This window comes from Leptonychotes weddellii, chromosome 5 (genome assembly GCF_054177405.1).
Source record: "Leptonychotes weddellii isolate Sample4059 chromosome 5, ASM5417740v2, whole genome shotgun sequence".
NCBI classification, from domain to species: Eukaryota; Metazoa; Chordata; class Mammalia; order Carnivora; family Phocidae; genus Leptonychotes; species Leptonychotes weddellii.
Window position 1 is genome coordinate 97962115 of NC_138373.1, and position 12520 is coordinate 97974634.

General features: G+C 37.8%; 1 protein-coding gene across 5 annotated transcripts in view; it reads right to left on the bottom strand.

The window, feature by feature from the left end:
• NELL2 (neural EGFL like 2) overlaps positions 1–12520 on the bottom strand; it is a 305243-nt gene that overhangs the window by 16285 nt on the left and 276438 nt on the right. For all 5 annotated transcript variants that reach the window (XM_081821534.1, XM_081821531.1, XM_081821532.1 and 2 more), the window contains one exon: positions 7557–7697. In XM_081821534.1, the coding sequence (XP_081677660.1) occupies positions 7557–7697 (141 nt within the window). The remainder of the gene's footprint in view (positions 1–7556; positions 7698–12520) is intronic.

The window sequence follows — 12520 nt, forward strand, 5'->3', positions numbered from 1 at the left end:
TTGGAATTCATTGTTACATATAGTTTTATTATAATGCAAAATTCCTAAATTAAATATACACAAGGAGTGTATATTCTGCTTTGAAAAACCTACTATGATATATAAAAATTCCAACTTTAAAAATACTGGTAACTCCTTTAGTGAGTTATTGAAGAAATAATGTTGCTAAATCCAATGGTCAAGTCTCATTTCAGATCTAACTTATCTAGCAGCAGCATTTATGCAGTTCATTCTCCCTCCCTAATAAATTTTCTTTACTTGCTTCCTATCACATTGGTAGCTCTTTCTGGATATTTCTCCTGCCCACATACACACCTAGTGGCAATTAAACTATGAATAAGATTTGGCCAAGCTACAGGAGGTAAAGAGTGGTCTAGGCAGAGATACGGGTGTACTTGAAAGCCCAAAGTTTAGAGTCAGCAAGATGTGTTAGAAGGAATGAGTTGAATGTCCAAGAGGAACAGAGTAGTTAGACAGTGAGCTGAAGAGGTACTCAGGGCCCAAGTAAAGGTCATGTTAAGAAATCTGAACTTCAGGGGCGCCTGGGTGGCATAGTCAGTTAAACGTTTGACTCTTGGTTTCGGCTCAGGTCACAATCTCATGGGTCATGATCTCATGAGTCATGAGATTGAGCCTAGCATTGGGTTCCACACTCAGTGTGGAGTCTGCTTGAGTTTCTCTCTCCCTCTTCCTCTGCTCCTCCCCTGCATATTCTCTCTCTCTCAGTCTCAAATAAATAAATCTTAAAAAAAAAAAAGAAATCTGTATTTCATCATAAAGAGAATAAAATGTCATTTTAGGGAATTGCAAAAAAAAAATCATAATCAGATTTTTTTTAGAAAGATACCTTTTGCTTCATTTTGGAAAAGGGATTTGAGTGGATTAGAATTCATAGGCTGTTTCCATAGTCCACGCAAGCAATGGTCATATAACAAAAGCAAAAACTTACACAGTGGTTGGTATGTGCCCAACTCTAAGTGCTTTCATATGATTCATTTAATCCTCACAACAACTGGAGGGTACAGTTATTCTTCCCATTTTATAGATCAGGAAGTTGCAGCATAGAAGTGTTGCATAACTTTCCCAAGGTCTGGCAAGGTACAGAGAGTCCAGGCAAGAATCCAAGCGGTCAGGCTTAAAGTCTGTGCTCGTAAGCACATTGTTGTACTGACCGTTAGCAGTGGAGAGATGCACAGAAAGAAACGACGGGGAGAGAATCTTCCAAAATAGAAAAAACAAAGATAAAGCAACTTAGTGATTTGTTAGCTTCAAAGATTAGGGAGAGGAAGTGGTCTTGAATGATGTTTAGATTTCTGGCTTGGAAAATTTGGCTGATGCTATTTAGAGAAAGAAGAGCAAGATTTCGCTGTGGAGTGAAAGTGGGTGGCAGGATGAGGAAGGGCATGAGTTAGTTTAGGACATGTTGAATTACACTTTCCTCTGGGCTTCCAAGTAGAGCTGTCCAGTAAATAGTTGGATATATGGGTCTGGAGTTGAGAATATAGAACTGGGCCCAAATATGGATTTGGTGAAGCTATATTTTCATCATTTCCTTTCTCAGAAATAGTCCTTTAGAGTCAAGTTCAAACTTCTTAGAAAGGCATTGAAAGCTACTTCTTTTGTTCATCTCTCTTTCCCTTTCTCAACTTGCTAATAATCATATCATACTCAAAGTCCTAATACAAATGCTAGACACTCAAGCCTTTCTTGTTCCTAAACAGGAAATCATTTCTTCTTTTTTTTTCCTAACAGCTCTAAATTTATATTTTTCTCAAGTATTTGTTATTTTCAGCCTTGTAGCTTTCTCCTCTATTAAGAAAGTCACTACACTCTATCTTGTGTGACAGTTGTTGTACATATCTTATCTCTCCCCCCAACCGAGAGCGGTGGCCCCACCTCCTTCATGTTTCTATGCAGCAGATGCCGGCAAATCCCGTAAGGTACTTGGAACTACTTGTTGAGGTGAATTGGATTCACTTCATTTTTGTCCTTTTTCTTGACTTAGGTTAAGAATTTACAATATTTGGATTGTAAAGATGCTATCCTATAAACATTATTTTTTTGGTCTTACAAGTTCAAAAACCTCACCAAGCTTAAAAATAATCCAGAAATTAAAGCTTTGGGCGGTGGGGGGAGTGGGCATGTAAATAAAATATCCTTGTGTGAAAAATATACTAGGCTTTATTCTCAGAGAGAGACATATTTTCAGGCATAGTAGAAATGATGACATGGAAAAGGAAAATGGTACTCAGGCACATTATCTGGGGATTAAATATCTATACCTCTGAGATAAATGGATGAGCAAAACAGCATATAATTTGTATGAATGCAGCTTGTAAACACGCATGTTGTAGATTATTCAACTGCAGCCTGAAAAGTAGTGAAACAGTGCACAGTTATTTATTCATGTCTCCAAATATATTTATGTATGTCTTCAGAGTAATTGTGAACCTACTGCTGTGACCTTGTCCACTTTGAAATGCCTTTTTTTAGCAACAGAAAAATGGCACCTGTTCAGATATAATCATACTCTTAAAACTGTATCCTTCTAGGGTGCCTGGGTGGCTCAGTTGGTTAAGCGACTGCCTTCGGCTCAGGTCATGATCCTGGAGTCCCGGGATCGAGTCCCACATCGGGCTCCCTGCTCGGCAGGGAGTCTGCTTCTCCCTCTGACCCTCCTCCCTCTCATGCTCTCTGTCTCTCATTCTCTCTGTCTCAAATAAATAAATAAAATCTTTAAAAAAAAAAACAAAAACAAAAAAACAAAAAAAAACTGTATCCTTCTAAATACTAATATTATAATTCTACAAATCACTGAAATTATAGCAAATGGATAAGTGTTTAGAAGAAGCATTTTAGTATTTTTTTTATAATACTGTTTTTTTTTTAAGGAATCCTTCAGAGCACATTGTCTTCTGAAAAAGTCGTAGGTTTTTCTGATAATCATTATAAATTCTATGGACGATAACAGTAGAATCATCTTTCCAGAGTTATATTTAAAAAAAAAAAAGATTTCCCGCTGTTTCTGTGTTTAAAGAATTTCCTTGAAAAGTCTATTTTGCATAAGCATCTCATACAATCCTTTAGTACCCCATCTTCATCTTTATCATGTGCTATTTTAATGCCTAGTTTAATTTTCCTTGTTACTTTCTGAACACTCATGAGTGCACTATGTTTTTTCATTCTGTCCTGATCACTACTTTATATGTTTAGTTCTAACATAGGACTATATCTACTATATATCTTACTATATATCTACTTCTAACAGAGGTTATGTTCCTAATGTACTTCTGATTAAATATTATGTGTGTATCTATGTATCTATCTATCTATCTCAATTTTTATCCATCTCAATCTTTTTCAATGGACAAATCAATACATTATCTACAATGTGACAAGCACTGTCCTAGGCACTGGTGGTTGACAAGCACAAAAAATCTATGACTCTTCAAGCTTACATTCTATAGAAGATAATAAGCAAGTAAACACATAATATATGCAATCATTTCAGGAGAACTTATAATTTCTATGAAGAAAAGTAAAGCAAGAAGAGTGTCAGAGAAGGATGCTGTTTTAAGTTGGGAGTCTAGGAGAAGCCATTTTGGACGAAATCTGAATTATAGGAAAGAAAAATGCAAAGATCTGGGGAAAGACATTCCAAACAAAAAGAAGAGCATATGAGAATATGAGCATATACCAGTTTGGTATATTTGTGAAATGGCAAGAAAGCCAAGTACCCATATCATGTAGATCCTTGTAAGCCATTGTTGGGGTTTGGATTTTACTCTGAAGAGAGATGGAAAGGCTCCAGGCATTGGAACAAAATTGGAGCATGCTCTTACTACTTCTGATTTTAAGAAATCATTCTGAGTGCTATAGAAAAAAAGACTCTAAGGGAGTCAAAGGCGGAAGTAGGGAGACCAGTTTGGAGAAAGCGACACTAGTCCAGACAGAAGATAATGATGGCTTAGACCAACATGGTAACAATAGACATGGTGAGCAGTGGTAAGACTGGGAATATATTTTGAAATCAAAATTATGAGACTTGATATATTGGCTATGAAGTACAAAGAAAAGAAAGAAACAATGACTCCAAAATGTTGGTCTGGGCCAGTATGTTTTAGGGCCTGTAGGAATTACAGGGTAGATCAAGAGTTGTATTTTAGTCATTAAGTCTGAGTTGTCTTTTGGAAATCCAAGTTAGATACCCAGTAGGCAACGAGATATATGCATCTACAACTAGGGAAAAGGTCTGAAATAGCAATATATAAATAGCATTTTAAACTATGGAACTGGTTGATTTAGTTTGAGAATGGATAGAGAAGATTGCCAACCGCCCTCTGGTGCTTGAACATGTAGTCCTCTGGAGAGGGAAAGGAGAGGCCTATAGGCTAAGAGAAAGACAGGAGAGAGTGTCGTCCCCAAAGCCAAGTGAAGAAAGTTGTTCTGAGAGGAAGAAAAGATCGACTAGCTCAAATGCTTGAGTTGTCAAGCAAAGTGACAGTAACCGAGTGGTGGATTTGGCAAGATGGAAATTGTTAGTAATCTTGAAAGGAAAGCATTCAATGGGGCAGTGGGACTAAAGTGTTGTTGGAAGCAAGAGAATGGAGATAACAAATATAAAAGACTCTTTCAAAGAGTTCTGTTCTAAAAGGGAGCAGAAAAATGGGGGAAATGTTTGAACAATCAGGTGATATCAAGGGAAGTTACTTCTTTTTTTACTTTTTGCTTGTTTTTATTTATTTTTTATTTTTTTAAAGATTTTATTTATTTATTTGAGAGAGAGAATGAGATAGAGAGAGAGAGCATGAGAGGGGGGAGGGTCAGAGGGAGAAGCAGACTCCCCGCTGAGCAAGGAGCCCGATGCGGGACTCGATCCCAGGACTCCAGGATCATGACCTGAGCCGAAGGCAGTTGCTTAACCAACTGAGCCACCCAGGCGCCCCTTTGCTTGTTTTTTTTTTTTTTTTTTAAAGATGGGTGCTACTCCAGGCTGTTTGTATGCTGATGAGAATGATGCAGCAGAAAAAGAGTATTTATCATATGGAAGAGAAAGTGGATAGTCCAAAGGCAAAGACCTCAAGCAGGTGAGAGGAGGTGCGTCGTAAGGTACTATGGAGGGTTTAAGTTTTGATGGGAGAAATGAAACTTAATTCAGTGAAACAGGAGGAAAGGGAAAGCAGCAGTTACAGATATAAATCAGAGTAAAGCTAGTATAGCTCCTGGGGCAAAAGTGCTTCTGTTTTCTCAGTTAATTAAGCAGCAGGGCCATCAACAGAATGAAGAGAAAGGAAGTGGTACCTAAGATTTGAGGAGATTAGAGAAGGTATGAAATGGCTGTACTGGAGAGTTGCAGGGGAAAGTAACTAAGGGAAAAAAATTTGAATGCTGGGTAAAGCGGATGGCCCTTGCAGGAGGAAGTGTATAAGCTAGTCCCCAGTGAACCTCACCATTTACTCTTCATGCCCTTGAATGTGGGCTGGCTAGACCTACTGACTCACTTCTAACAAACAGAATGCAAGAAATGGATGAAATGGCACATCTGCGATTAAGTTATAAAAGTTATTAAGTTATCCAAGCAAGCACTGGCTCTGCTTGGATTTCTTACTCTCGGGGAAGCCAGCTCCCATGTCTTGAGGCAGCCCTGGGGAGTGGTTCCTGTGTTAAGGAAACCAGGCCTGCCAAGAGGCACATGAGCCATCTTGGAAGCAGAGTCTCCCCTAGCGTCCCACCCCACTCCCACCCCAGACAAGTCTGCAAGATGAAACCACATGCCTGACCAACAACTTGACTGCAACCTCATGAGAAACCGTGAACCCAGAGGCCTCCAGCTAAGCTGTGCACGGATTCCTCACCCACAGAAACTGTCAGATAATTTTTGTTGTTTTTAGCTGCTAAGTTTTGGGGGTAATTTGTTATGCATCAATAGATAACTAAGACAGCCCTCTTGAGATTTGCAGTCATAAACTTCAAAGACAGCGAGTACCACTGGAAATGTAAAGTGAGATAGTCGGCAGAGGTATGTGTTTTTTCTCTTCACATTCTGATGCACAGAAAGGGTGTGCAAGGGTACCGAGCAAAACGAAACACAGGTTCCCCCTGGGGAAGCGGAACGGATGGCGAAGGAGAGGGATGAAGTTAAGATGCATTTTCAGCTTTAATCTATGTATTTGTGTGTGACTTGAATTATTGATAATCAGCTTATATTCATTCTTTGTGTGTGTAACTTAAAGTAAAAGACAATCTTAACAAAAAGGTAGCACTTTTAAACAAACAAACAAAAAAAGTAGACTTCTTCCCCTTGAAAAAAGTAGTTTATCAGGGAAGTGCAAAATCACACTGATTTGCCTCTTGATGAGCAATCCATGGTTCCCGGCATTCTCTACAGGGCCAGAAGGATTCACTCCGGGACATTCAGGAAGGCAAGGCAAAGCCCTCAGACCACAGTTAAGTGGTTATTTGCAAATGCCAGGTTTTAGCTCCTGGTAAGGCAACAGCATTTCCATTCCCATGCAAAAAAATCCAGATGAACTCTCTGCTTAAGGCCCAAAGCTCTGCAGCTGCTAGCAAAGTGCAAAGTGCACTGGAAACATCCATCACCCAAGTCCGCTTCACTTTTCTCTGTGTGAAAACCCTTTGAGGTCCAAGAATAAAAGACAGCTTATCATTTAGGTGTCAAGTACTGTTAAGTTAGATTCTCCAAGGCTTTCACTGCTGTGTCATTTTAGTCCCATTATTCTCTCAGGTTGTTAATTTATGAAGGTGTAAATACAAATGGAGAAAATTATAACTTCTTGAGGTTTGCTCTGTGTTCCGTTCCTGTGCCAAACTTCTGATGGCAAATCCTTTCAGTCTGGGTGGTTTCCCTGGCAATTATTCATGAGGCTTTGTATAGCCTGCCTGCTTTCTAAAAACCATGCCCTTTAAAAGGGGCTACAGAGGGGCAGAGTTGTCAATTCACTGAAAATAATTCAAAATTAATGGTAAGTAATTAAATATGACCTGATTAAATTTTCCACTCCTATGAGATTGAAATCTCCTCCGAAGCCAACATTCTGTATCCAACATTCAACATTCACTAAACAGCTCTTACTTTGCCAGCCAAGTGATACGTTAGGAAGAGCCCAGAGTAGCACGTACTGTGAATATTATCCTTGGCCATATCATTATCATATTTCCTCTCCCTCTATTTTCCTTCTATCTTGCTTGCCTCATCTAGTTTTTCTAGTTCTTTTCGGGTCAGCTTTTTGCCTGCTGCCATTTAAAAATCTTATCTGATACTGTGGGTTTTTTCATTTTAAAAACACCCTTCAACAGTTGCAAATATCCAAAGAGAACTGGTTTAGTGTCACAAATTTTAAACATCTAAAGATCAATTAATTATCATAATTAGCAAAGTTTAGATTGTAACATGTTCCCAATCATCCTTGTATAAACACACAGCAAAAATCACCAATAACTTAAACATTAGATCAATGTCTACTACTTACACCTTACTGCATATTCTTCAAGTTCAAAAGGTGTTCTTAAACTCTAGTTCTTCTCTTTGTACTGACCTTCACAAGATTCTCCACTTGGTGAAAACATCCCATTGTCATGGTAGCCATCTCTGCACTCACAGTGGTACCATCCAGGCAGGTTAATGCAGTTAGCACGACTGTCACACTGAACAAAGCCATCAGAGCACTCGTCAATGTCTGTTTGGCAAAGAAAAAAACAGGATGTTATACAATTGCTGCTTTTCTCTGCCCAAAATGAAAAATATTCTGCTAGACAGCTACTAGATGTTTTAGTGCCAGCAAATCCTTAAAACTGAGGAAAGAGAAACTCAAGAATGTCTACTTGGTTGTTGAAAGCTATAGAGAAAGAAGGTAGTGGTATTAGTAACAGGAGAGATAGCTGGATGGCTTCTCTGTTGCAGAAGTCATCCAAAATGGGTAAAATGAAGAGAAACAATCTGAGGGTCAATTAGTGCTGCTCACCATATATTTCTCGCTCTTCTTCTGGACACAAGCGAGGATTGCCATGTGAATGCATGAAGCCAATTAGGAAGTGGCATGTGTCACTTTAAGATGCAGCCTGTGATTCCATGTACCCTTCCCCATCACAACGACCGGCAGTCTACAGGGGCTCTAAAGATCAGCCTGAGTCCCTGAGTGAGGGTGATGTGGGGCATATTCCTCCCCTAGTCGGGATGGACATGGAGTATGAGCAAGAAATCAAGCTTTTTGCTTTAAGCCATTGAGATGTTAGGATCTTTTACTACTATAAACATAACCTACCCACCCTGACTAAAATCTCATTCATCTCCAGTAGCAATAGCAACATGCTTTATACTTTCGAGAATACATACCATCGATGTCACTTTTTAATGGGTTTCATATATATTACCTCATTCAACCCTCAAAAAAAAAAAGTCTTGCCAGGTAGATAGGGTATTGAACATATGAAAGAAAAATGAGGCAAAAGGAAATTATGGGATTTAACCAAGGTCACCTGACTTTCAGGTGTGTGTTCCTTCCTACAAGCAGACACAGGCTGAAATCGGGAAAACTGTCTAAACAAAAAGAGCTAGGTATCTTCAGTCTCACATATTTCTTCCAATGGTTTATTACTACTCCCAAATAGTGTGAGCCCTTTATTCTCCTTTTTGGGTCAAATGGCATGCTGCCATTTAAAAATCTTATCTGATGCTATGGGTTTATTCATTCAGTCTGTTAATGATGAGAATATCCAGCACCAATCCAAGTCTCTTCCTTTGCTCATAGAGGAAAAAGTAATTCCTGGAGTTGCCTTACGGAGTGCCCCCTTCTTCTGGGTGCTCTGATTGACTCAGAGCCTCATAAATGATAAGATGGTAGCACATCATCATAGCTGCCAAAAGTATCCACATGAACCCTACTTCCATCTTGACAGCCCTCTGCCATGACTGAAGATTCCACTCACCAACAGCGGATAGCCCTTTCTTATATGCTTCCCACACCTCGTCTCAGTTCCTGCTGCAGTGACCAGGCATGACGGTGTCCCTCATGTTGAAGGGAAGGCCTGCTGCTTTTTAGAGTCTTCCCTCAGCTGAAGACAGTCCACTTCAGCTCCAAAGAATCTACTTGCTTCCTACTTCAGTCTCATTTAACTCCAAATTCTTGGAAGTATATATTCCTTTCATTTTCTTTTTTAAATTTCTCGTTTTCTCTATTCAGTTTTGAAAGAGACAACTTTTTTGAGTAAATCAATAAATAGTTTTTTTTTTTAAGAGAAATAAGTCATCACTCATTTACTTCCTGACAAGCCCAGAGTCCCTTCACTAAAACAAGGTGCAAGCCATTCTCTTAGATTAAGTAATAGGCTTGGCCTATTACCTAAATTTACCTAAAAGGTAAATATATTATATACATATTATATATATATAATATCATTGCAAAATTTTAACATCATTTCTGAACTAAGAATGCTTTTGCCTCTGTAATTCCTCTTCTGAAGAGTTAGTTCCTACTGTCAGTAATTCCTATTGTCAAAATAATTGTTAGTGGTCAAATCAGCTAACCACTGACTTCTTGACAAATAGCTGATATGGATTGCTTCCATTTACGGAGGCCTCCTAGGCTTTATGAAACAGCCTATTTGTATTTCAGGTGCCTCCCTAACTCATGAATCTCCAATTATAAATGGGGCTAAAATGCTATGCTCATTTCCGCTTAATACAGTCTTTTCTTCTAGCCCAAATGATGCAGAAAATTGATTATGTCATTTCTTAAGTGCAGGGACAAAAAAAAACAGGTTGGGATTTCAGCTTTAGAAGTGAGTTTATTGGAAGAAAGTCCATGAGGGGGATGTTGTAGAGCATCTCGTTTTAGAAGAATCTGGTCTTTAGTGTTGGTGATTTGTAAGTAACTATTAATGGAACAGATCCTTCTCCACCGAAACAACTTTCGCATGTATATTTAGCCTTTAACTTAGTCCTTTTTTATTGCCTGAACACAGTTGCGGGGTTAGCTTGGATCTCATGACATCGATATATATTTCAATTTTTACTTCTCTCTTACTTTCTCTCCTCACTCTTCCCAATCACTAGACCCACTCCTTACTGCCTTGTGCCCACTTCTCTCTTGCACATTGCAGCACCCTTCCCTGAGCTACAAACATGCTCATTAAAGTTTAATAAGAATGCTATGCGTTATATTACTTCGTGCTCTAAAGACTGGGGATACAAACATATGCTGCACAAAATGTATTTTCCTTTTTTTAAAAAATGTACTTTCATTTCCTGTTTGTGTTATTATTTATTACTACTAAGGAGTATTTTAGAGGATGAATATGCAAATATATGCACTATTCATTAATTTGCCATTCAGTTTTTATTGAATGCCTATTATGCGCCAAGTACTAAGTACTGGGGAAACAAGGAAGCACAAAGCAGAAATAACTTCTGCCCTCACTGAGATTAATATACATCTAAATTGTGCTTTATTTTAAGAGAATTAAACTTATAAAAATCTGAATTTACAATCATATGGGACAGTGATTCCCAACAAGTCATATGTCTGGCACCAGTGGCATGTTATTTAGGTGATAATACAGGATTTTAATGGCTACGTATTTATATTTCTGAAATTTTTCCATTTATAGCAAATGATACTAATAGTACTGTGGTGACATTATATTTAAATTTAAAAAGTGAGAGATATTACAGAAACAATATTAAGTAAATATTGGTATAAACATTATACAAATATAACAAAAATGATGAAGCTGGTATATAAATGGCTAAAGTTTTGAAAACACCAAAATACAGTATGGAGCAATTATTCACATTTCAGAAAGATTTGCTGAGTAATTCTTCATGTAGTGAAATACCTTAATTCCTTTAAAATATGACTCAATTTATAAAATACTTAGGATGTCTATGCCATGCTTCAAATTATATACTTGCTGTTATTTAGGATAGTGAAGAAAAACTAGCCAGATAATATGTAGTACTTCATTTTACTCTTTCATGTTCCTGCTAATATTGATTTGTGTATGCAAACTTTTCTGCTTTGGTGAAAGTCAGCAGAAAATGAGTGTGCTTGAATCACTGAAGTATGCGCTTCCCACCAGAAGGCATGTTTGTTTGGTTCATGGTTCTAATTAAAGCCAAAGCTAAAACAGCTTCATCTGTAAGCTATTTGATGGTATGTATGTTCTTAGTTATTCAGTAAATATTTAGTAAGTGAAGAATGGAGATGTGATCCACAATTTCAGAAGTAAGTATATTTTGGGGTGCCTGGGTGGCTCAGTCGGTTAAGCAGCTGCCTTCAGCTTGGGTCATGATCCCAGGGTCCTGGGATAGAGCCCCGCATTGGGCTCCCTGCTCCGCGGGGAGTCTGCTTCTCCCTCTGCCTGCCACTTCCCCTGCTTGTGCTCTTTCTCTCTCTGTCAAATAAATAAATAAAATCTTAAAAAAAAAGTAAGTATATTTTATCTATACACAAATTTGAATATTACTATGAGTTTTACATATAAATGACACACATATTGTGCTGCGCATTTTGAAATACGCATATATTGTGATTCATATAGAAAACAGTAAAGACAAAATTTCAAAGAATTAATTTCTTGGGTATTTTCTTTTGGTCAGCTAAAACCCAAACTTCGCATTATCTAATTGAGTTAGATACACAGGGAACAGCAGACCTAGGAGAGAAAAATGTTATTATTTCATTCCAAATGAGAACTACCAGGTTTGAACAAAGTACCTTCCAAACTGAATAAAAGTATTCAAAAAGATTAGTACAGAATGTATAAGCTCATATGATTTAGTCTTGATTATAAGGATCTTAATTCTGTACTCTGTAGGTACATTATATAGAAAACTAAAAATACATTTTATGAAAACCCATGATTTCATTACATATTCTGTCTTAGAAAGGAACTAGTTCCCGGTTCCCTAGGGACAATTAAAACTTCCTCAGTAGCAACATTTAGAACAGTCAGCTAGTGATGATATTAAAATGCTGTCCCAGAGCACAGAGAATCCAAACTCCAAATAATATTTAGCCATCCAACAGCAGTCATGAACAGTAGTCATACTCCAGGGACCAAAATCGACTTAGATAATAAAAGTGGAAGGCACTGTTGAGGATAGATTTTCTAGAAAGCACATACGTTTTGAGGTGATCATTAAAAACAAACCAACGAGCAGAAAAACAAGAAAGAAAAAGATATGAATAAAAAAAAGCTCACACTTGTCAGTGACTTGTTTTCTTTGTCTCCCTCAGGTATGACAACACAAGAATGGATGCCTTCTAGAATGTCACACGGACCACTGCTTTCAACTGAAAATGGCTGTTGCCATCAGCATTTAAAGGGTCACTTCAGAGAATGATAAATTATTTCCTTGTAAAATTAAATACAGTTACAGAATGAGACACTTGAGTTATAAGCAACTTTTTTCTCATACACAGTAAAAGTTATTTCTATCATAACATAACTAAGAATAAAAATGTGCAAATGTCTAGAATCACCCATGCCTAAAACAGAC